The sequence below is a fragment of the Mauremys reevesii genome, linkage group 3 (genome assembly GCF_016161935.1).
Source record: "Mauremys reevesii isolate NIE-2019 linkage group 3, ASM1616193v1, whole genome shotgun sequence".
Taxonomy (NCBI): Eukaryota; Metazoa; Chordata; order Testudines; family Geoemydidae; genus Mauremys; species Mauremys reevesii.
Window position 1 is genome coordinate 96,954,622 of NC_052625.1, and position 25,398 is coordinate 96,980,019.

The 25,398-nt window shown below is 39.4% G+C and overlaps 1 protein-coding gene across 5 annotated transcripts in view; it reads left to right on the forward strand.

Annotated features, from left to right (window-relative positions):
• The window catches only part of SYNE1 (spectrin repeat containing nuclear envelope protein 1), a 472,714-nt gene that overhangs the window by 135,606 nt on the left and 311,710 nt on the right, over window positions 1–25,398 (forward strand). For all 5 annotated transcript variants that reach the window (XM_039529938.1, XM_039529933.1, XM_039529934.1 and 2 more), the window contains 11 exons: window positions 2,062–2,169; window positions 4,066–4,203; window positions 5,591–5,755; window positions 9,693–9,805; window positions 10,357–10,525; window positions 12,866–12,962; window positions 15,733–15,935; window positions 20,738–20,902; window positions 22,703–22,855; window positions 23,314–23,457; window positions 25,188–25,361. In XM_039529938.1, coding sequence (XP_039385872.1) covers window positions 2,062–2,169; window positions 4,066–4,203; window positions 5,591–5,755; window positions 9,693–9,805; window positions 10,357–10,525; window positions 12,866–12,962; window positions 15,733–15,935; window positions 20,738–20,902; window positions 22,703–22,855; window positions 23,314–23,457; window positions 25,188–25,361 — 1,629 coding nt within the window. The remainder of the gene's footprint in view (window positions 1–2,061; window positions 2,170–4,065; window positions 4,204–5,590; window positions 5,756–9,692; window positions 9,806–10,356; window positions 10,526–12,865; window positions 12,963–15,732; window positions 15,936–20,737; window positions 20,903–22,702; window positions 22,856–23,313; window positions 23,458–25,187; window positions 25,362–25,398) is intronic.

Here is a 25,398-nt window from a genome sequence, read left to right on the forward strand (position 1 = left end):
ACTGCATATAGAAGTAGCTCCTTTTTTTTCTTTGCTGTTAGATGACAAGATTGTACACATTGTTTAGCAGTCTTCAAAGGACATTATGGAAGGATTTATTTTAACTGTTAAGTCTACTTTCAGCTAACGTAGACATGTTCTTGCGGCTGCTGATTCTGTGTTTCAAAGAATCTTGGGCCTGATTCCCCCACATGGCTTTGTGGCTTATATAGTCAGTCACCAAGTCAGAATGGTAGTGTTTTACATCCATTTTAGATTTGTCTCTATAAACACTTAGTATGCTGCAAGCTGGGGTACAAATCACTAGCCTGCTGTGCACTAAGTTGCTGTGTGGACCTTGCTATCGTGCACTAGAAGTTCCGTAGTGCTCTTTGACCCACTGCTGTAGATCAGAGCACACGATGGAGCTTTTCAGTGTGTGTGCGGTAGCAGGGATACATAGCTGTTTAGTGCGCAGCAGGCTAGAGCGCTATAGATTTATACCCCAGTTTTCCCATGTACTGCCAGACCATGTAGACAAGCCCTTTGTACATACTTTGCACAGGTATAAATAATTCCACAAGATGCATGCAAAGTTAATGTAATCTGGCTGCAGCTATCCTGCTGAGAACTCCCCTGGAAGGGAATTCTCATCAGGCATATAGCCAGTGGAAATGGCTCCTGTGCCAGATTTGCCTATCCTGCCATCTCAGCACTGAGGGATTGGGTTGCTCCATTCCCATACAGCAATTCTCAGCTGATGGATGGTCCAAAGAGACCATAGCTAATGGTTATAAAATAATAGCCTCCCCAGGGTTGCCCTAATATACTTCTGGGCTGAGGGCAGCTTGAGAATTAGAGAGCTATTACTGACTCCGTGACAACCCTCTGTAAGGAGAGGATTTTGGTAAAGAGGGAACCTTAAATATTTAAGTTTAAAATGACTGTTCTTTAGTACATTTCAGTTGCTTTAAAAACGTATAGGTATTTCCTCTACAGTTTTGTAAGCATGAATCCACTAATTTGGTGTGATGTTTGAAACTTACTCACATACTTTAGATTACTAAATAATTGGGTTTAGTTGAATATAATGGATTTGCTTCTCCTCTGACTGGTTTTACAGGAGTATATCTTCATTCATTTAAATGAAGTTACTCCTGAGTTACACTAGTGATAGTGAGAGATGCATGTGGCCCACTGTGTGCAAATCTCAGTCACTTATATCTTGCTTAAGGATTAGGCTGTTTACACATTGCACAAATGTCCCTTCTATCAGATGCTAAATCCTGATATGACAAGTTTACAGATCTGTGATTTCCTGTTGATATTTTTCTGTTGCTGACTCTCTGATCACAGTGTTCCAGATACAGCATTAATAAGAACTGTGTGATTGACAGTACACCGTACTAAAGCAATGTTGAAATGAATAAACAGTATACTGTTGTTGAATGTAGAAAGATCAGTGTGTTGTGGTATATGAGCAAAAGAAACTGTGAAGATCAGTACCTTGCAAATTTTTTTTGTCGTAACTAAAATGGTAGAATATGTAAGCATTTGTCATTTATACCAACTTGCTGTTTGATACCGGAGGGTGCACTTAAATCAGGGAGCCAACAGTCTGGTAATGTAGGATGTCATTATGACCACACGGTTTATCATCAATACCATAAGTGATAATAAATGATAAAATCAGGAATAATGCCCTTTTCCAAACAAATTGACCTTCATTGAAATTCACTGTGAACAAATTATGATTTAATCTGTGGCAGATTAAAATTAGTTGTTGCGATTTATTGCAGTGGCTGCACATTAAATTGGCTTTAAATGAGAACTCCATGTGACACTGCAGTACCCCTTGCTAGTATGAACCTCATGTCTAGGGGTCTAAATTCTACTCTCACATCCAGGCAACCCCATTCATTCAGGTTGTGTGCAGATAATAGACAGTCGAATTTGACCCAAATGTCTACATTGACTTTTTCTGTAAATGAAATTGGCCTTCTAGGAAAGAATAATATATTGCCTATCTTTGGCACTGACTAATAACCATCTACAATGCTGTTTGGGTTTCCCATCTCACAGAAAGAAGATAGACTGATGCTGAGAGACCTCAAAGTTTGGGTAGAACAGTTTGAAAGGGACCTGACCAGGACACAGATGGCAGAAGCAAGTTTACAGGAAAAATACCAGGTAAGCTGTGGAAAACTTTAAATGGTGGAAGATTTTTGTCATGATTTGGTGTAATATGTACCCCGGAATTTGTATCCTTCCATATAACTAATACAGTGTGCTCACTGCATGAAAGTATACAGTGTTTCACTGGTGAAACAAATCTAAGTCTGCAGATGCCTCCATTGTGCCCCCTTCAAATAAAGGGGACTTGACTAACACAGATCTGCATCCTGCAGGATGGAAGAACGGCTAGGTTGCCCTTAGGTGGGCAACTAGGGGCAGCTAAGTCCTCTCTCCCCAAACATACATTCTGGATGCTGCAGAGGCTGCTCTGCATGATAGAGGTTCTGTGAGGGGGAATAATTGAAGGGGAGGTGGGCCAAGAGGAAGAGTGGGCAGGCCTTGGGCAGGAATGGAGGCCACATTTCACTCCCCTCTAGCCAGGTCCTAGAAATTAGTCAAAATGGCTAATGGAGAATGGGCCTGTATTATATTTTAATGGAAACCCCTTCTTCCACTGGGGCAGTCATAGCCCAGGATAGGCCTTGATAGTGTGGCTCCAGTGGAGCCATGCTGCATGTGGGGGAATGGGTGGGTATGATAAGAGCCAGAGTCAATATGGAGTCTGCCTCCAGTGGATATGTCTTCCCTGCCTAATTTAGGTGCAGATCCTACCACCTTTTCTAGATCGGTTAATTCTTCTCCTGTAACAGGATGATGTCAGGGAGGGTTTGTAGAGATTTGCTCCCTCTAAAAACCCTGCCCTAGGGTTTGCTGTGGGAAGTGATGATCTAGGCCTTGACAATGGTCCTGAAATCATTGAAATAAAGAAGCAGTTTTCGTTGCCTGCACTTTACTTTATTTTCCTTCTATCGTTAAATATATGTATTTGGGTCACATTCTGCTCAGTTATAATTGTATGAATTTGGAGTAACTCAGTTGTTGGTGTGAATCCTGAAGAAGGCTGTTGAACTTCATGTGTGACTGGATTTAAATTGCTTTAGCTCTAAAGAGTGGATTTCAGCAGTTTTTGTTAAATCATAGGGTTTTTTTTGCCTCACAGCCTACTTTCTTATTTTGTCAGATTCAGCAGTGAAGTCCCAATTATATTTTTTTGATACCATAAGTCTTCCTCTCAGAATCCTACCACAGCCAAAATACTCATTGATTTCAGTGGGAGTGCCATACATAGGACAGCTACAGGACCAACTCCTGATTGTAAGATGCTGGTTCAAAAATCATGGTAGATCTTTGAAGCAGATGGAATTCCCATCCTCTGCTGAACAGATTATATGTACAATGTATGAAGTCCAAATGGAGGCCCTGAGCCTGCAAACAGTTATGCATATAAGTAAAAGTACACAAGCGAATAGTCCCAGCTCATTCAGAGCACACTTGTGCATAAAATTACTCAAATACATAAACGTTTGCAGTATCAGAGTCCTGCTTCTTCCTGGGGTTTGGCATTATTGGTAACACCACATCGGAAACTTCAGCCTAAACTTCAAATATGGTTATTCATAGGAGTTTCCATACAGGCCATTTCTGTACCAAAACCTAGTTTTCTCTGCCTCTGAGAGGGGCTCCAACCCCTCTTTTAACCTGCTAAAAGCTAATTGAATGTAATTGCTAGTTCTACTCAACAGTAATTTCTGCCTTTCATGTAGGGTTCAGGTACCTAATAACTGGAGGAAAACAAAGGAGTCCTGTATCTCTACAGAGGTCCCTTGAGTCTCTTACCTTGTTAAAACATTTATTAAAAATGTATTTCAAGGAAGTTCATAATTGAATACATATTCCCACTTATGAAGGGTAGAATCTTTTATCAATTCAGAATTGTAAAATAGCCAACCTTACCCCGTACGTGTCCTGTTATTTCCTTCTATGCCTCGTACTGATTTTCTTTTCATGCAGTCATTTAAACACTTCCGAGTCCAGTATGAAATAAAGAGGAAACAGATTGAACTTGTAATCCAGTCTTCACGTAAAGATGGTAAATTGTCACTTGAGCAAGCTATGGTGAAGCAAGCTTGGGACAGGGTTTCTTCCAGGGTAAGTTAAAAAAATTAATACACTACATACATTTTATTAGACCTAAATTTTTAAGTTTTGCTGAAGCAAAGATTGAATAAAGTCTTTAGAATAGGGCATCTACCTTGAACTGCCTTTTGTTAGAAAATCTGTTGATAAAAACATAGTAGTATTGAGTATTTTGAAAACACGACTAAAGTACAATACACAGTTCCCCTCAAATTGGATTGACAGAACAGGTTTTAGACAATATTGAATGCCCTATAAAATTCTACATCTGCTCATTTACAGAACAATTTGTGTCTGCCTACCAACTACTAAATGTTGCAGTGTGTTGTAAAAGTGTAACGGTATTCGTTTGGCATGGACACATTACTTATGAGTGGTGAAGCAACAAATGAGTATGTAGGTCATTCCAAATAAGAGCCAATGAAACCTTTATAAATCACCATGCTGTCATGAATTTTTCTATGTCATGTATTTAAAATAAACTATATTAGAAATATTTTGAAGCTTTATAATTGTTATTGACATTATTTTTCTCTTTCTTAATTGGGACTCTTCCAGTAAGACAGGCTACTTTATTTCTATAGATCCAAATGTACAGGCTTCTGAGGAAGAGAAAAATTAATAGAGATCTTTCAATATTACTGAAAATAGCTTCTTTGTATAACTAATATTAAATCTTCAGATCTGAACTTCTACAGTCTACCAGGGTAAGAAACAAGTGCTGTATCCCCCTGGAAAAAGCATTCTTGGCATTCAGTGGGATAAGGAAAGTGTTACTATCCCTGATAACTGATGACATATTAAGCTTGTCAGGTTCAAGTCTGCATAATGCCAGACAATTATAATTTGAAGAGAAATGGGAAGCTAGGTGGAATAAAGTTGCATTTCTGAAGCACAGTGTATAAGCATCTGTCTGAAACTGCTGAGATCCCTGGAATGTTGACATTTGTCTCCTCTGAGATGGGGTAATGAGCAGAGGGCAGACGAAACTATCTGACATGTATGAAGTTCAATTTATGACATGGTTTCAGTTTTTGTTCACAAACCTGTTCACATCTGTGGTATAAATATAGAACATCTGATTGCTTATGGTGGTGGACAAGTTTTACTAATGTATATGTATTAATGTAACCTGCACCATTAATGAATAATGATGCCATGCATGGTTTATCCAGAACAAATTGTTGTAATGGAAAATTATAAATTACCATCCTTAATACTGTAATGCCATAAACTGAATATCAACATTTACATTTTATACATCACTTATTGTTCTTTTAATTTCTTTTTGGCCTTGTAATTATCCAGCTCCAGGTTTGTTAGGAGTCTGATTGTCTGGATAGTTACTTGTGCAATTAATCCTGGAAGGATATTCAGTATTCTTAATTTTGTTTTCCAGCTACTAGATTGGCACAAATATCTTGATAAATCTCTTCCTGCGCCTTTGGGTACCATAGGTGCCTGGCTTTACAGAGCAGAGGCTGCCGTTAGGGAAGAAATAATTGTCCAGCAAGCTCATGAGGAAACAGCAAATACAATACATCGGAAGCTTGAACAGCATAAGGTAACTCTGTATGAGACATCTCTATGCATGACATTCCAGTTTCAGAGTGGCCACTGTTCCTAGGATTGTGGGTGACTGAGAACTCATGCTGTATGAACAACAAATTTTTGTGGTTGTTGTTACTTGGTTTGTTTTGAAAGTGAATTGTGATGATGAGGCAATTTGCACAACATATGGAGTCCTAAGATTTCCTTGATGCCATACAAATTGGGTTTTTGACATGCTGTAGTTAGGAGGCTACATGTACTAGTTGTATTGGTAGATAATCTCCTCCCGGTGGTAGATGAGGATCAGGTGTCCATGCCTATTCTTTTAGATCTATCAGATGATACCTTTGACTATGAGGTTTTATTAACATGTCTGCAGATTCTAGAAGAAGTAGTTCGAATTATTTTTGAATGGCTCTTATTCCTTTCTTTTTGAGAGGTCCCAGAGTGTAATATTCCATAGCTGTTCATCTGCTCCAGGAGCTCTCTCCTACAGAACTCCACCCTATACCATTCTATTACTCAACCTATATGGGAACCAAGTGAAATAGTGAGGTAATGGAGAGACTACAACATTTTAAATATGCTGATAACCCGCATTGCAGTTGGTCTTAACCAATGCCTAACCAAGACTGAGGCTTGGAAGAGAATGGGGTGAACCTAGATCATTTTGCGCCTGAACAGGGCTTGAAAAATCCACTTTCCTATGGTGAATAAGAAGCTTTCATTGGCAAATTTGAATATTAGTGCCATCTGCAGATTCTAAGCTCTCATTTAAAAGTAAGTTGTATATATAGACAGGCAGATAAAAATCTTTGGGGAGAAGTAGGAGAAGAAAGCTGAGACAGGAAATATAGAGAATGAAGTAGAGAACAATGTAGGGAAAGAAAAAAAGGGTATGTAAGCTGGGAAAGAGAGGAATAAAAGAGAGGACAGACACTGAAAATATAAGGATAGAAAAGGAAGAAAAATTGGAGTGGAACCAGCAAGGGAAAGAAGGTATTACAGAAGCAAGAGAGAGCTGTAATAGTAAGTTATATTTTAAAATGTTTTATATTGAAAGTTGATTGACGGCATGGTATAAAGAAATACAAGGCACAACTGTTTTATTGCTGCAAAAATAATCTGGCAAGGATTTATTTAAAATTATATTTGTAGTCCTTTTAGCTTCTTTATGGTGTACAGTATAGTGAAGGCTTGAAAGGTTTCTTAGCAAAAAAGTTTTTGTCAATCTTGGCAATATCATGAATGTCAGCCCTTGTTTTTGCTAGAACAACTCCTGGAAGTCTTAGAGATATGTATTTTGAGCTCTCACATCTTAATTAATCACCCTGACAAGTAAACTTAGTCCTTAGGTTAGTAGATGTCAGGTAAATTTTTCAAGCCCTTTATCAGTGGTTCTCAACCTATTTAACACCTTGGGCCACATATATGTGTTATGTGGGCCACATTCAGTACTACCTGTGTGGCTCTGAAGTTATCACATGGGCTGCAGCTGTGTGTTGATGGGCTGAAAGCAGCCCTCGAGCCGCAGGTTGAGAACCACTGCCCTATATGTAGTGCATGTGAGATGGAGAAAGCATCAGAAGAATTAGTAGAAATCAGCTCCCTGTATTGTATGAGTTTGCTCATCTTTGTCACTCAGGTTCGTGACGCAGGGGTCATGAAGGTCCTCAGCTGCTTAGGTAACAGCAATGGCTCAGTGTGTTTTTGCAGCTGTGCTTTGCAATATTTTTTTAAATTTCTCTCTGCTGGGAACCTCAACACATTATCCATACCTTTGTCACCTGCAGAAGTTGTTACATGACATTACATATTATATGGCCCCTTAAGGTTATTCTGAAGTTTCACCTAATGCAGAATACATTATTATTAATAATAACATCTAGCTTTTATATAGTGCTTTTATCAGTATATTTCAAAGTGTGTTTTGCCTTCTTAGGCACCATCCTGCACAAACTTTGCTGTGTTCAGCTTTACATCCATAAGTAGTCCTATTCAGGGCCAATGAGGTGGCGGGGAGGGGAAGCCAGTACAAATTACCGGGACCCAGTGGTCCGGAAGGGGGCCAGCTTCGTCGGCCCTGTTTAGCCGGTCCGCCCTTGCTGGGGGGCCCGAAAATTTTTTTTCACCGGGACCCGAACTTGCTCTCGGCAGCCCTGCCCCCTATTGAAGTCAGTGGGACTACGCACAGTTGTTTAACTCAAAGTTAAACACGTATATTAGTCTTTGATGGGTCAGGACCTTAATAATTAGTAATTCACTTGGGGAACAAATTGCATCTGAAAGCCAGAGTTTTCATTGGCCTCTACTAGATTAGTGGGTGAAGTTTCAAGTACTGGTTTTGACTAATAAAGATCTAAAAAGCTTGTTTCTATCTAAGGATCTCAGGCTATGTCTACATGGGAGTGGGACTAGAAGTGCACACCGAAGTGCTGTCTTGTAACTGCCCCGTGTGGATGCTGTGAGTGCAAACTAAAAGGTTTCTATTTTCATTAATGTAGTCTGGTTAGCTGAGGACTATGTTAATGTGAACTAAGACACTTTCAGTTCATGCCCACTCCATCCATATGTGGGGAGGTTGCAAAGCAGCAGTTTGGTGCTTACTGCTATTCACACCCCTGGACTCTGAACTGTGGGGCAGTGTGGACAAGCCCTTAGAGACAACTTCCCCCCTTGCATGGCCAGGTGGCAAATGCAGTCATGTGAAATGTTTGTTCTAACATCCCTCATTTAAATGTGAGAGGGCTAGCTGCAGAGAATTCTCAGCCAGGGTTTCTTGATTCTCAAATTGACCTATCCCCTTCGCCTTACAAAGCCTGATATATCCTCCTTCAGAAACACTGAGAGTTTTATCTGTTCTCTCAAACTTTCTTCCAAAGGGGAGGGTTGAGTAGAGTCAGGTGGGTTGGTGGAAGATCATGGGGGATATTGGGCACAATTTTGTGAATTGAGCCAATAGAATTGTATATTTATCTCTGCTGTTGCACAAGTGCTCAGTCAGAGCAGTCTGTGGAGAGGTGATATTTTAATACATTGAAAAAATTGACATTTGAGATAAATGTACTAGTTTGTATGTTTTTAACCCAGTTCCCTCAGCCTTGAGAGAGGAGGAGCTGTGCATGATATTCTTTGTCAGTACAATACTGATCAGGTTCAGCGAGGGACTGTACAATAAGCTATCTACTCCCTCACATTTTGGCAGCCTTCTGAAGACTTGACATCGTTATGGTTACCGCTTTGGAAACCGTTGCCACTCATTCATTTTAATAAGTAATCTCCAGGAAATCCTTTGAAGTAGTGTTGCTTGGTTACTATAGAAATGAGCTATTATGAGGCTTATGGTTGTTCATATCTTATCATAAGCCTACAGGTTTAGGTACTGCATTCAGTGTAGGTTTGCGTAATATATAGCATATAATCACTGAATCTTCTAGTGCTGAGAGTCAGGAGTTCACTTCACATTGAATATGCAATAACATCAGGAACCCTGAATCTGCTTCTTTGTATTGTGGGGGAGGGATTAGACTAATTGTGTAATATTTGAAATAGCAATTAATAAAAGCTGGTATTTGTGGTAAAGACATAAATGGTAAATTTAGCAAAATTATGTACTCATGAAATTTCAGCAGTTGCAGACTTTATCTCAGATTAGTCACATATAACAGAGTTCATCGTGTTTCTTTAAATCTCTGAGGCAGTGCAAGTGCCATCTATTTTAAAAACTGCCAGAATTATAACGCACAGCTTTAGCAGAACATCTCATAAGGTACTTTCACTGTGCGGATGCTCAAGCTGCTATATAATGCTTTTATATTAGGAATTAACTTGCATGCAAATGTGACAGCATGTTCAAATACTTAACTACATTGACTCATCATTGCAGCCTTAAAATCATGCTTATTAGTTAGTCTGCTGTGAGCCTTTTCTCTCTTTTTGAATCAAACCAGGACCTGCTTAAAAACATAGATGGTCACAAAAAGGCATTTCAAGGGATCCACCGGGCTAGGTCTGTTAATGGAGTCCCTGTTCCACTGGAGCAGTTAGACGATATGGCAGAGAGGTAAGAAGAATTTCAATCTTAAATGAAACCTCCTCTGTGAATGACAGAGAACCTGTTTGATTTATAATGTTTTCATGTAAAAATCAGATTTTACATTTGGTTCTTAGTTAAGAAGAATGGGAGCTGAAACAAATGAGAAATATATTGAAAAGCCTGATATTCATAATTGATAGTGGTCAATTTGAACAAGTTATTGATTTTTCAAAGAGGAATAATTTTTCAGACAGACTCGGCATAGGAAGGAACATTATGTAACAGCATAATGCTTATGAACAAACTGGAAGAGGGATGCTTTGGTAATGAAAACAACTTAGTCTTAGACCTAAACTGATGCTTTACTTCTGTGTATAAACAGAATTATAACATTTTAATGAGCAGCCTTCAGAGTGGTTATCATACAAAATTAAATATGCCTTTAGGCTTTGCATTAGAGCAAGGAATAGAGATATATCTCACACATAACAAGGTAGCTTGAACCTATAGAAAAATCCTTCCGTTCCTCCTACATATTGAATGTTGCACTTTTTTACTACAGTGTGATTCATTCCTAGGTTTAATTTTGTTGCATCTACGTCTGAACTCCATCTGTTGAAAATGGAGTTTCTGGAATTGAAATACCGTCTGCTGTCACTGTTAGTCCTTGCAGAATCAAAGTTAAAGTCATGGATTATCAAATATGGAAGACGAGAGTCGGTAGAACTACTTCTACAAAATTATATTGTAAGCTTTTGTTCTTTGTTTAATGTTGTTTCATCTACATCTGAACTCCACTGCCTTGCCCCTTATGTTGTGATTCACACCTATGTAAAGACAATGTAACATGCTACCGTAAGAGAAGGGCCGCATTTTACATCTACTTTGCACCCAATCTGAAGAGGTGTAAAGGACCACAGAAAGTATAGGACAACAGAGAATCCAGCAGATGGCCCCCAATCCTGGCTGTGCTCCAACTGGTTCATGCTGCTCCAATGGTACAAAGTTCTTCTAACCCCAGCAGATCCAGCCTCTCTAATTAGGAGCATCTTTGGGTGGTGCAGAACTACCATGGGGACTTCCACATCATTGCTCCTTGCAGACGGCTGCCCAGGGTATTGGGGAAGGGGGCATGGTCAGGGATCTCTTACACTGTGGTGCCCAGCTGTCACTTGGCTCCTTGAGACCACTGGTGGCTTATGGAGAATAAAGCAGCTTTCAGATCAGTCTAACCTGTGTTGGGGGCTCCGCCCTGGGCAGAGCAGCTCTAAGAATGGGAAAACACATAAGGCACATTTGAGCCCCCTCAGCTGAGCTGAGTATTCATTAGGTGAGGTTCTTGCCCAATGTATTTATTATGTGCCATGTAAGATTTATGAAGTCCTCGTGTATTTATTCCCTTGCTTTGATGTGTTTCAGTTTTGTAAATGATGTGGTAGTTCCCCACATTACTACTGTTAGCAGTCTGAACTGTTCCTTTTCAATATCTTCTTGTATTGTTTGTTTTTGGAATGTGTACACATGCCAAATTCAATGTACAGAGCAACAGATCAATAATTCAAAATAAAACAAATTCACTACCTGAGATAACTTTTCATTTTATAGTTAAAAATAAGATCATTTCCTGCTTACTATAAAATAATGATCCAAAAGCACCTTTCAATTATTTCACTTCCATTATGTTTTTAGTGCTCATCAAAGCAACTCACTGACGGTATTAATAATTATAGTCCTCTAGCCGTTGCATATCAAGAATTCCATACTCTTAATGCTAATTTGGAATGGGCAAAGTGTTTAGAGTAGAGAATACTCAATAATCACGTGCTTAACTTTTGAGAATGTGTGTTCTCATTTACTTTAGTAGGATTACTCACATTCTTAAAGTTTACTAATGTGCTTAATGCTTTGCTAGATTGGGGTAGGGCTTCAGTGTGTATCTGATGATATAAAGTATGCTTGTATACTGCATAGCTAAGTTAGCCCAACATGCCTTCATTGTACAACATACACTCTCTCAAAATGTTGGCAAAAAGTGTTTAAAAATCATATCAAATTATGTGTCCAATACAAAACTGGGACTCAAGTCCTTTGGTGCCACTGTCCGTGGCAAAGCAGTGAGCCTGGTTAGCCTATCTGAAAAACAGGGCTAATATTTCTTGCACTTACATATCTGAAAGGAATTTACAAAGGTAGGAAAACATTATTTCCATTTGACAGTTGGCCTAACTAAGAACTCAACCCTGAAAACTCTTAAGCACATTAACAACTTTAACAAATAATTTTGAAAAACAAATACATTTGGAAAAAAAAAACCAAGTGACTGACCGTCCATAAACAAAGAAAGGGGCAACATTTGTTGAATGAGCATTCCCTATAAATTATTTACCCAGCTCTGTTTAAGAGCAAATGTTCAAAGCAGGATATAGAGTTTTAGCATCAACCGCAAAGGTAAAAACCTATGCAACACTTTGTAAAGCAGCATCCCTTATTGTAGAATTTCTTTAACACCTTGTTCAATCTCTTCTGGAAGATGTGAATGCAAACTGAAGTTTGATGGAATATATTTCTTCTCTTTGAATGAAATCTATCCCTTTGCAGAGGGTCAGCACAAGGGCTATTCTGAAGCCTTAAGTGAGATTTAAATGGTGCATAGGTTTTGTGGTAGCCATCTTCATGAAGATTAATTTTGCCCTTACTGAATTGTTTTCACTTAGATCTCAGCAGAGAAGGAGTTATCTAATAAATAGTGACTCTTCTGGCAATTCTTTGGCTTCTGCTGAATTCTAAGTATTAAGAAGTCTCAAGAATTCCAGCAAGAAAGAGCAATTAACAGGTTGCCTTATGAGCATGTTAAGAATATTCATCCTAAATGTACTATTGAAAAGAAAAGAAAAACCCTATGGGAGGAGACTATCCTGTCCTGTCATTGTCAAAGGGAACTCTGGATAGAACTTTGTAAATTAAGTGGGGGATGGTTTGGTGAAATTGGAGAAATCGTATCTTAATGCAATTGTAATTCAAAGGAATTGTCATTATTCCATGTGACATTTACTTTTGCCCCTTATAACCATTTTTTTTCCTTTTCAGTCTGTTATTGAAAACAGTAAATTCTTTGAGCAGTATGAAGTTACATACCAGATCTTGAAAAGGGCAGCTGAGATGTATGCCAAAGCTAATGGCTCAGGTAAATACCTCTGTATCTGTTGCAATTCTGAAGGCATTTTAGTCCTGTTGATTTTAATATCCTTTTTTAATTAGTTCCTCAGAGTATATTTAGAAGCCAATTCCTTCTGTGCAATATAGTTCTACTGTAGCTGTAATTAACCACGTGGGATCTGACAAAACTAGAATCCAGTGGATTTCTGCCAGTGTGTGTTGACTGTGTGATTGTTAGAATATGCTACTGGAACATGAGGAAATCTAAGTGTTAATTGTAAAAATGTTCTTCCACTTTTGACTTGTAGAAAAAGCACCCCTGGTTGCAACTGAAGATGATTTTGATTCACAAAGTGTGAAATTCACTCCGGTGCAGAGGGCTAGCACAATGCCCATGCATGAAATAAGTCTCACATACTTTGTATTGGCCCTCTGGACTGGGGTGAATTTCACCCACTTTGAATAACTGGAAGGAGTTATGAAATGATAATATCTGAGACCTGAGTAACATAGGTCATCTGTGCTTTTTTGGGGGGTGGGGGTGGGTGGCGTAAAAAAGCAACGACCTCCTCTTAAAATATCTGGAATGGGGATTTAATGACAGTCACAACAATAATATTAATGATGCAATTTGTGCCATTTTGAACAGCCTTGTGTTGGGGCAGTTCAGAGCAGCAGCTATCCAGGGGGAAGTTGTAGAGGGATTGTTAGCCCTTGCTAAACTCCCCAGTACACAGGGGGAAGCTGCATCATCCTGTTATCTCCAGGCTTAAGGAGTGGCCTTTTATTCCTGGTGTGCAAGCCGTGGAAGGATCTTTTGTATTACTATGCCTCTGCACCTACGTGCAAAGCAGTCTCATCCAGTATCATCATTAGCAGAGACAGTATTCACTGAAGTATCTTTCACAAGCTTCCCAGAATTACAAAGACTGATCAAAATGATAGGTGCAGTATACGATGACCTATGGATGGATCGGCTACGCTCTGTTCCCCCTATACAACCCCACTGGGTCCCATGAGGTTGCATGGATGGCTCTGGAGGCATCTGGTAGGGACTACTTTAAACACTGTCAAATAATAGTGCATCAATCTCTGGAGTGAGATGCTGCAGTTGTTAAAATGGCTTATGGATAGGGAGTGAAAAGGAATATCTTACCCACTTAAAGTGACACTGTCAACACAAATTTGTCCCCAAACTTAGATTTTTGTAAAAATACACTTTACAAAATGTAAGAGCAATATACATTATTTCATGATTTTTTTAAAAAAACCCAGCGATAAGTCATTTTCCAACAAATAATATTCACCTGAGTTATTTGCAGCATAAATAGCGCAAACTAAGGACACTTAAGCTATGAATTCATTTCTTAAAGGATCTTGCATTGCAGATGCATTATCTTTTTTCCTTAAAAAGAGGGAATCAAATGCAATGGTATGACCCAGAAGTCAAGTACACCACCGACAGAAAATTCAAAAAGTAAATGACAAAAATCCAATGTCATTAATCTGGATTTACATAGTTGTAAATGAGAATAGATTTTCAGTTAATATTTTAATGCAAACTCCGCACTGAATCAGCCATACATACAGTTTTCTATTTCTCTTTCCTTGTTAAACATAGCCCTTCCTATATTACCTTTTTGTTACTAGATGCATACACCAATAACATGCAGGGTATGCAACATGACTCAGTTATTGTGACATTCTTTGTATCCTTTATTTTATACAATGTATGCTTAATTTCTCAACCTTAATGTTGCAGATGACATAGAGCTTGCGGGGAGGGACTCGGGGGTTGCCCATACTTTGGAGGATAAAGCTAAAATTCAGAACTGGGTTATAGAGACAATGAAATTCAACAAAGACAAAGGTGTAAGGTGCTACCCTTAGAGAAGAAAAACAAAATGCATAAATACAGACGGGGGAGCAGCACTGCTAAGAAGGATCTGAGAGTTGTGGTGGATCACAACCTCAACATGAATCAACAATGTGATGCCGTTTCAAAAAAAGCAAATGTAGTTTTAAGTTGCATTAACGGAGGCATAGCATGCAAGTCATGGGAGGTGATAGTATCGCTCTACTTGGCACTAGTTAAGCCTCAGCTGGAGTACTGTGTCCAATTTTGGTCACCACTGTCTAGAAAGGATGTAGAGAAACTGGAAAGGATCCAGAGGCAAGTGACAAAGATGCTCAAAGGGATGGAATGCCAGCCATGTGAGCAAAGGCTGAAAAACTAGGTATGTTTAGTTTAGAAAAGAAGAGATTAAGGGGGGGAGGGGACATGACAGCAGTCATTAGATACTTGAAAGGCTGCTACAAAAAGATGGAGAAAAATTGTCTTCTCTTGCCACAGAGGGCCGGACAAGAGGCAATGGGTTCAAACTACAGCACAGCAGATTTAAATTAAACCTCAGGAAAAACTTCCTAACTGTAAGAACAGAAGGACAATGGAAAAGACGCCTCAGGAGGTTGTGGAAGCTCCTTCACTGGAGGTTTTTCAAAAGGAGGCTGGATAGCCATCTGTCTTGAATGATTTAGACGCAACAAATCCTGCATCTTAGCAGGAGGTTAAACCCTATGGTTTTATGATTCTGTGATTAGGTTGTGCATTTAATATATGTTTAAACAAACCTTCTGATGCTGAAAAGAATATAAAATATAATTACTTAACAAGAATAATAAAAGAGAGTTAATATTTTTAATAAAAGAAACACATGCTAAATACTTGGATAAATACTTCCAGCAGCTCCAAGACTTTAAGTTGGGTTTAAAAATTCAATATGCTTTCTGTGTCTTAGTGGAAGAAGCAGAGAATGTGATGAAATTCATGAATGAAACAACAGCCCAGTGGAGGAACCTGTCGGTAGAGGTGAGAAGTGTGAGGAGCATGTTAGAAGAAGTGATTGCTAACTGGGATCGATATAGCAGCACTGTGGCTAGTCTGCAGGCCTGGCTGGAAGATGCTGAAAAAATGCTGAATCAGCCTGAACATGCCAAAAAGGTAAGGAACTTCATCCAACCCCTGCATATGGCTTTTATGACTATTCAGTAAAAGTTTTACAACCTACAGGAAACAAGTTTAAAAAAAATATATCAGTGACCAAGTAGGGGGCTGTTTGCAGAAGACTGGAGAGAAGTTGTGGCAGGTAGATGATGAGAGTTGTGGCAGGTTGAGATTTATGCATGGAATAATTCCTGCCCTACTCTCTTCACTGTCAGAAACCTTCACAGATGCATAGTACACTTTCTGTCTGAGCATATTTGTCTTAGGTTTGTGTGTGTGCGCATGTGTGCACTCATGTATGCATGTATAAATATGGGAAGAGAACGAGCACATTTATGATGGTATAGCATAAAGGCTTTATTTGCATGAATTTATGATGGCTGCATTGTTCACAAATGGCAAAGCCAAGAATGTGTTGTTATGAGCTGACTCAAAACAAGTGCCATATCACACTACATCATTATGTGTTCTGTATATGCCACATATTTTATAGTAAAACTGGTTTAATCCCTTTTCTTCTTTGCAACAGTTTAGGAGTTTAAGTGACCTGTTTTAATAAGGTCTTCTTATACAAGCATTTATGTGCGGTAAATATAATGCTTTTACCTTTTTGTTTACCACTTAGGTAACTTCTCTGAATAATCACTCTGCCTGCAGCCAGTTTATCTACGTATATATGTAGTTGTTTGCCCAGCAAATTAAAAAATAAGGATGTTTTAAAAACTATTTTAGAAATGATTTAAATAGTTCTAAAAGTTGTTCCAACTATTGTGTGCATTTATATATTTCACCATAAGACTGTCTGTCTTGGTTTCATGAGTTGTACTCTGACCTCAGAGGGGGTGAAAAATTATGACAAATGCATTTAGAAACTTCTTTAAATGACCTAAAATAGTTTTTCACACACATCAATGATAACACTACAATTTGAATGGCACAATTTTAATATCTTTGGGACTACCAATAATAAATATCTCCTATTTAAAAAAAATCAGACTTTAATCCTGACACTAGCTAAGGACAGAATATTGCACATTGTGGGCCACAAGCCAATTTAATTGTTTTGTTTTAGAAATTCAGTACTTTGAGCTGGGGGGAAAGAAAGGAGCATTTCTCATGTTTAAACAAAATTTGTGCCTGTAAAAGTTGTCTCAGTGGTTTGGCATCTTATAAATTATCCAGGCAACAGTAGATTAATGGGACAGTCAGATGGTCATACACATGATAAATGCACACGGGTGTCAGTGGCTTATATGTGTGGTTTATGTTTGTGGGTATATATTGTTTAAAATGAAATATTGATATATTCTTTGCATATGAACATTTAAGTCAACATCTGTGTGTCTAGTCTGTTCTACAATTTCACCTTAAAGCAGATTTTAAAAACAAAATTTGAACATGCGTGTATAATGCCACACATGTGCTACTGATATCCATGTGATGAATTGCGTTCATTATGCAGCTTTGACCAGCCCATCTGCACTCTCCTAATCTGCACTCCGCTAATCTGTCTCCACAGGGACTCTTTGACTACTAGGGTTGCCAATTTTAGTTGGTCGTATTCCTGAAGTTTTCATCACATGACATGATATTTAATTAAAGATTAATCTTTAATTCCTGGTGTCTTCAGGGCAATTCTGGAGGGTTGGCAATCCTGTTCCAAATCTCTCAGCAGCTTCAAATAGCCAGTTTAAATAAATAAATACATAAATACAGCACTCTGACACAGGAATATTACTCCCTTTCCCCCAAAATGTGCAGTTTCTCCCTCATATTACAGTGGCTCAAGGATCAGAATTGTTCCCAATTATCAGAAGGTAACAGAATTTGCTTCTGGTCCTAGGTGTTTTCAAGATGCTATACTAGACCTTAAGAGAGTGACATGATCATGTATGGCAAATCTATTTTAGGTCATTTAAGAGGCTTTTATAATTTATCAGGTATAACTTTCACTCTCACTGAGGTTTGTACAGTTCAACTAATGTTAACAAAGGCATCCTGGCTTCTAGATGGATAGAGGTAATTAAATAGCATCAGTAACATAAAGTAAAACTTACTGAAATATTTCTAAAATATTTGTTCTATAATGTAATGTATGTGTCACATAGAAAATCCTCGATGCTGTGGAGTGATATAAGGGCTTTATGGCACTCACATAGAATGACCTACATAACTCACTCTTAAATTCACCACTCATGAGAATTATGGTGCATCCCAAATGTAGGCCATAAAACCTTCATACCACACCATAATGCTTTCACTCTCTTTTATCTCCCTGTCTGATTACAAGTTCTATATTTGCATCATTGTTGTGTTTGCAATGCTAAAATATAAGGGTCTTCCCCGTTTTCCATTGGTTAATTGAAATACAACAGAACAAATTCATCACTGAACAAATCCATCTTTTCTGTAACTCCATCAACTACCAGGAACTTTAACTAAAGATAAATTTGGCCCAGTAATTTCAAAGTTGCACAAGGATGCTATTTACTGGGAAATATCTGTGATGCCCCTGCACCATGCTGTCAGGAGGAGCAGGGTTTGTCACCTGCTGAGACCTGCCTTCCAACCTAGTGGATTCCTGAGGACCTGCAGATGGCCTCAGCCATTCACAGGGAAACCCCACACCCTTTCAACCCCAGTAGTCCCTCTCAGATCCCCCCCAGCACAGCTCCATTGGAGCCGTGCTCCCAGGGTCTCTCCCCTGGCAGCTTCATTCAGGGTCCCAATAGGGATTGTGGGGGGAATCCAAAAATAGTATAGCCTGAGACTGTATTCATTTTTGTAAGTCTTCCTTTGGGTCAGGGAGTGCCTCTCCCCCCAGCCTGCTCCCCAGCCTGCCCTGACTCTGCTTCCTCCTTCATGCTGATGGGTCTATGCAGAGAAACTTCTGCAGGGTCTGGGGTGGGAAATGGTGCCTCAGAGGTATCCAAGCCCTGCTTCCCATTGCTGGAGAGGAGATTCACACCTGGAATGAAGAAGATCTGCCTCTGCAGAGTAATTCATTCTACCATCTCATTTCTTCTTTGACCTCTTTGCTAAGTCTGCCAACAAGAGAACTGGTCAGTGCCTGTTCTGAAGGGGTTATTTTATTGTGAAACAGGACTGCTGTTTTTGTTTTCCTTCTAGCATACCTGGCATCTGTACAGCAGTTGAAAAAACAACAAGGAAATGTTTATATAATATATCTGGGATGCTGTTGGGTATTTCCTGACAAATCAGTATTGTTATCTTGGGCCCCAGGAAAAAGCAACACTATTCTCAAACTCAAAGATGATGGAAGGTGACACCCAGTGTACTCTGAGACGATGAAGCTTATTCACTAATATGTCTATGTACATAGTAAAAGTGCTCTTTACTCATTTCTTCTTTAGGGATTTAAATAACATGTTGAATTATCTGTCCAACACATTTAAGCAATATGCCTCCATTTGACATTTTATTTGTAGCTATATGGGAGGTGTTTTAAATATGGATAAGTTATGACATCTGCATCAATTATTGTGTTGTCACGAGACTTTCTGAAACCTTGAGATTGCGCTTCTTGGTACAGCCATGAGCAAGAGGCAATGTGTAAACAGCACCGTCCCCGGAGCAGCGCTGGGAAGGATTGTACTTCAGACAGCCGTTTGGAGCACAGTTCCTCCCTGGATCCCCTTTGCTCCTAGGGCAGAGAAAAAAGGAAAAGGAAGGTGGGGAGTCATTTGTTGGGGACCTCTCACAGCAGAAAATTAACACAAACACATACACATGCACACTCTCTTTCTCTCTCTCTCTCACACACACACATCTCACATACACACCTCTCTCTCACACACACACACACAGACCAGGGGCATCTCTAGGTATTTTGCTGCTCCAAGCAGGGCAGGCAGGCTGCCTTCGGCGGTTTGCCTGCTGGAGGTCCCCGGTCCCGCGGATTTGGCGGCACACCTTTGGGAGGTCCGCTGAAACTGTGGGACCAGCGGACCCTCCGCAGGCATGCCGCCGAAGGCAACCTGCCTGCCACCCTCGCGGCGACCGGCAGAGTGCCCCCTGTGGCTTGCCGCCCCAGGCACGCGCTTGGCGTGCTGGTGCCTGGAGCTGCCCCTGCACAGACATACACACACCTCCCCAACCCCCAGACTCAGCTGTGTAGCCTAGAATACTAGAGTGGGACATAACCAAGGCTTCATCCATTCTCTTCTCCCTCCCCACTCACCTGCTGTGAGGTAAGAGTAAGCAGCTATGAAGCACTTGTTTTCCCCTCTGCTCTGAGGCCCACAATTACCTGCCCTGGGTTTACAAGGGGGTTTCTTCCTAGTGTGCTGGCAGGAAGTCCAAGTTGCAATTCAGCCCATAGTGAATTAGTAGTTCATTGGCTTCAAATGAACAAAAGTAATCTTCAAGTGTGTAGAAATTAAACAGAAATTAGATGAAGCAGTGACAATATTGTTAATTAAGACTCAGATCCTTTTATCTTACTCAGGAGAGTAGTCCCATTGACTTCAGTAGTGCTACCTACTTGATTAAATTGAGAAGGTACTGATAGTTTATATCCATATTATAGATATAGATATATAATATAGAGTCCCCTCCATTAACACAGCAGGTTATCTTGATAGTTCTATTTTAAAATATTAGTTTGGAACATAAGAATTTACCAGAGTACCCAATGTTGGATGCTTCAGAGGATAATGTGCCTGGAAGGGAAAAGGCAGTTTTATCCATGTCCTTAGTTGGTGATTAGGTTTATATTTTATTGTGTAACATACTGACTTTTGCAAAATGTTTAGCAATGTTGCTTATATTGTGTTTAGGAATTTTTCCGACATTTACCTCATTGGATCCAGCAGCACACAGCCATGAATGATGCTGGTAACTTTCTTATTGAAACTTGTGATGAGACTATTTCCAGAGATCTTAAACAACAGCTGCTGCTACTAAATGGAAGATGGAGAGAGTTGTTTATGAAAGTTAAGCAAGTATGTGTTGTTATGGTTGTATTTAAATAATTATTTTACCATTGCAGTGCAGCAAGGCTGCCTAAGGTTTGCACCACTAAAGCCTGCATCGACAATTTACCAGGAGTCCAGGGGCCATGTCTAATGTAAATGTATATAATATGAAAATTGTAAATCAATACATGCCACCAGAATAGTTGGTTGCATTTGTACCTTTTTAGAAAGATGGCTAGAGATGGTTTGTTCAAGTTCATCAGCAAACATACTTTGTAGCTTATCTCTGTAATATTTGACCTTGACTTTTTAAAAAATGCACATTCTCTATAGTTGAGAAATTAAAATGATTTTCAAAAAATAGCCATTGTTTGTGTAAGTGGATGCATCTAATGCTCTTTAATAGGAGCTGCACCTACTTATCATAGGGCTAAAGCCAATCAGCAGTAGAGGCAGCACACATTAATCAACCAATCCCATTCCCAAAGCTATGATGACATCATTGTTGTCTTGTGCTCTACAAGGCACAGAGAACAAAAAACTTTGCTTCAGGAAAGAGACTCACCTGGCTGGAAAATAAATGTTATTTTAAGAAGTTATTCAAAACGGCGGGAGGGAAGATGTGAGATATAACTTGTACTAAAGTATTTGACAGCTTTATATATACATTTAAAGACATCTGCACTGAAGTAATCATATGGCTAATGAACTTTTTTATTAATTACTTTTGACTACTCACCTGAGGCCAAATCCTGTTCTCCTTACTCTCATGCGTATTCCCATTGCTGTCAATATATCACATAAGTAAAGTGGTCAGCATTTGGCTCTTATTTTTTTAAACCTTTCAAACTGTTGCTTGTACCATAGTCACAGCTTTATTATTTGCTAGTGATGGGCACTAATACCCAGAGTTTGAATGCTCCCCTTACTCCTATTCCCATCCCTCTCCATGACCTTCTAGCAATTCTCCCACTCAATTATTTCCAGTATATTTTGTGCCCTCTAACAGTTCCTCAGTTCTTCCTTCACCTCAGCCCTCAACTAATTCCCTGACCTCTCTCTCCTCAGTCCTCCCAGCCTCCCCCAGTTTTGTTTGGCTACCTCTCTCCCTGCTGAGCTGCAGATGCTGATGCGTTTATATTTCCTGATGTTAATAGCTTCACAGTCAAATGCTGTCAACAATGCAGAGAATGTGAATGGACTGGCACCAGGACCTTAGTGGAGAGGCTGCCATATTTGCTGTATCATTAAAACCAGATCCCCAAAGACACTATTAGAGGGTTGCAGTGATTGAGAATATTAGGAGACTATTCACATTTTACCCACTGAACCGATAAACTAGGAAATCACAGTTTGGGAGAAAGTAGATGCTCAGGTGGGATGTGTCCCTGTCTAGGGCCAAAACCGAGTAAAGGGTACAATACGAAGCCTCAAAACGAAGGCTACTAGTAGGTCAGGAGTAGTGAGTTGGGGAGTTGGGTCCACTTCAGAAACTGGAGAGAGAAAGGAGTTCTCAAAGTGATCCAAACTTTAAAATATGTTTGGGTTTTCTTTCATGGATGGAATTGAAGTGAGGGCCATTTGGAGGGTTGGAAACAAGTTTTCCCATTTCTGAAAAGAACTATGTGCTTCATTAATCAATAATTTTTTTTTTAAAAACAACCAGCCAGTGACTTGCTGGACCCTTAGCTTAAAAGATCACGAGCAAATCACACTGAATAAAAAGAAAAATTAAACAGTTACTCCCAAGAACGCATTAGTTTCCTTAAGCAGCAGCATTGCATATTTTGACATGTTCTCTGTGTTTTTATTTTCCATTTTTCATAGTATGCTCGGGCAGATGAATTTGACAGAATGAGGAAGGAATACTTGGATGGTGTTGCCGCATTGTCTACCTTTGCTGATTGCACTAATGGAAAATTTTCTGTGCCTGTTGAAGTGTCCTTTCTAAATGTCAAGATGTTTGTCCAAGATTTGGAGGTGAGTTTCTTCCTTCTGTCTATCTGTCTCTCTCTCTTTTTTTCTTCCCAGAAGAGAGAATTATTTAACTATTTAATTTTATAAAAGGATCAGAAGGTTATTTATTTACATAGCCATTATCAGCACTTTTATGCTACAATGGTGCATTTTGTGTTTTAGGTAATCTAAAAGATTGCATTCTATGAGTGACGTTTCAGGAACACATTTCTAATGCAACAAGCAGGGGTGTTGCTAGATTTTCAGCTGAATGCTGAACTTTAATACAGAGCTTTGCAGATGAACTCCTCCACTTAGTATATATCAAATACATTCTGGACCTGGTCCAACACGCACTGAAGCCAATGGAAAAAATCCCATTGATGTTAATGGGAGTTGGATCTATTGCCTACAGCTATTGTGAGAACAAGCTGATGTGCCACATGAATTCATAACAGTACCTGTTAAAATATTTGTTGCAGGATATTAAACAGAAGGTGCCTGTGATGGAAGCTCAGTACAAGATAATTACAAGGACAGCACAGCTTGTTACAAAGGAAGTTCCCCAAGAAGAAGTCAATGAAATGCTTGCAACTATGACAGGGATCAAAGCACAGCTAAGCAAGGTCCTGGAATATCTTTTCTGCTGTGCAGTGTGTTTACTGTTGGCCTAATAATTAAAGATGAGCCCAAACAGGAACCATGTAGCCAAGTGTCACACCAACCCCAAGCTCAGGGGACTCAGTAAAATGGGACCCATATCTGAACCAGGCCTAGTGCTGGTTGCTTATGATTTGTTTCACACAATGAGTTTTTATAAAGCCAAACCTACACTCTGGTTTGGACCCCTTTTTATTTCCAATGGACACGAGCTAAAACCTAAACTATTTATGTTAAACATCTCTTCTCCCCCTCCAGACCTTAGGGGGTTAGATAAAATGGGAGCCATATCTGAGTCTGTCCCCCCCCCGGTTTGAGGTTTTTTTTTTCATAATTGAAACCACCCCAGTTTTGTCCATCTGATTCTGTACTAAAGTGACATTTATAAGCGGTCTTTGAAAAATATGCTTTCACATGGGCAATTTACTTAAAAAGAAAACTTATGTTAGAATTGTTGATATTTTCAAAAATAGCTGGGTGGGGTTTGTTTGTTTTTTGGTATAACTGAAGTATTGCAGGTAATGCATAAACTTGGAAAAAATCATTGAAGTTATATATATTATAATGTTTCAGGTGTATGCATTTAGACTGAGTGCTAGCTCCCATACCAGGATGTCAGTACATATATATGATAGACCAGTGCACACTTTTCATATGCAAGTTTCTCTCCACACCAAATGCTGTGCATTAGTCAGACCTGTCCTTACAGTCAGAGTGTTGTAAGCAGCTTCTTCCTGAAGTCATTAACACTCCTCCTGAGTTGAATAGATGGTTTTATTATATATGAGATACTCTTTCTTACCCGTATCATCTCATGGAGCTTAAGCCTGAGCATGGAACCTTAGCTTGTGTCACTACCATTGCACTACTTCTAAACTGACAGGCTCCCAGGGTCTCTCCCCTGGCAGCTTCATTCAGGGTCCCAATAGGGATTGTGGGGGGAATCCAAAAATAGTATAGCCTGAGACTGTATTCATTTTTGTAAGTCTTCCTTTGGGTACAGAGAGTGTAAAAAAAAACAAAACACACACACACACACCCCAAACATCCTACACCTTCTCCCCCCTTTGTCAATATTGTCTTCTCAACCAATACAGTAGTTCAAACTCACCTCAATAAAGGGGATGGAGTAGTGAAAGACAGAAGCTGAGTGGGAAGTAGTGATGGAGAACTGAAGAGGTACAGCGGGGAGAGATAGATGATCTTGCAAATCATATATATGCAACACTCCTGTGTAAGGGATGCAGGATTGGGCCAGAGACAATGTAGAGAATGAGAGAAAGAGAAGCAAAAGAAATGGAGAAAGGAAGGGGTATGTAGAAAAAATGAGAGTGGAAGGATGGGATGGAAGAGAGAAGGAGGGAGGTGGAAGGGGAGAAAAAGAAATGCAGGAGAGAGACCATGAGGTAGAAGGTAGCAAATAATGTAACCGAGAATAAAAGAAGAGATCTCCCACACAAAAGTTCAGATGATATCTAGTGCACATATATTAAAATAACTATGGGTGGAATATAGTAGCAAGAAGATATTACCAGATCCTGAAGTACTTGATATTAATGGTAAATATCGGGTCCATTTACCTTTAAAAGCGGGAGGGGGCTTACGTAAAGTAGTGTACATGGAAAAGTTATTTATTGTTTATTGCATTTCAGTAACTTTCTGTTGTAATGAGATTTGTTCTTTATGTTGCCAAAAGACTAAGGAGCGTTGCCCTGTCCTGCTCTATGAAGCTCAGCAGCTGCTGTCTCCTCTGGAAGAATTAGAAAAGCAAATTACATATTTTTATGAGTCTCTTGAGAAAGTCAATGAAATAATTTCTGCGTTAGATCCTGAAGTGCAACCTGCAGCTGTTTTTAAACAAAACCACCAGGTAAGTTTAAAAAAAACACCCAAAACCCTATCTGGAA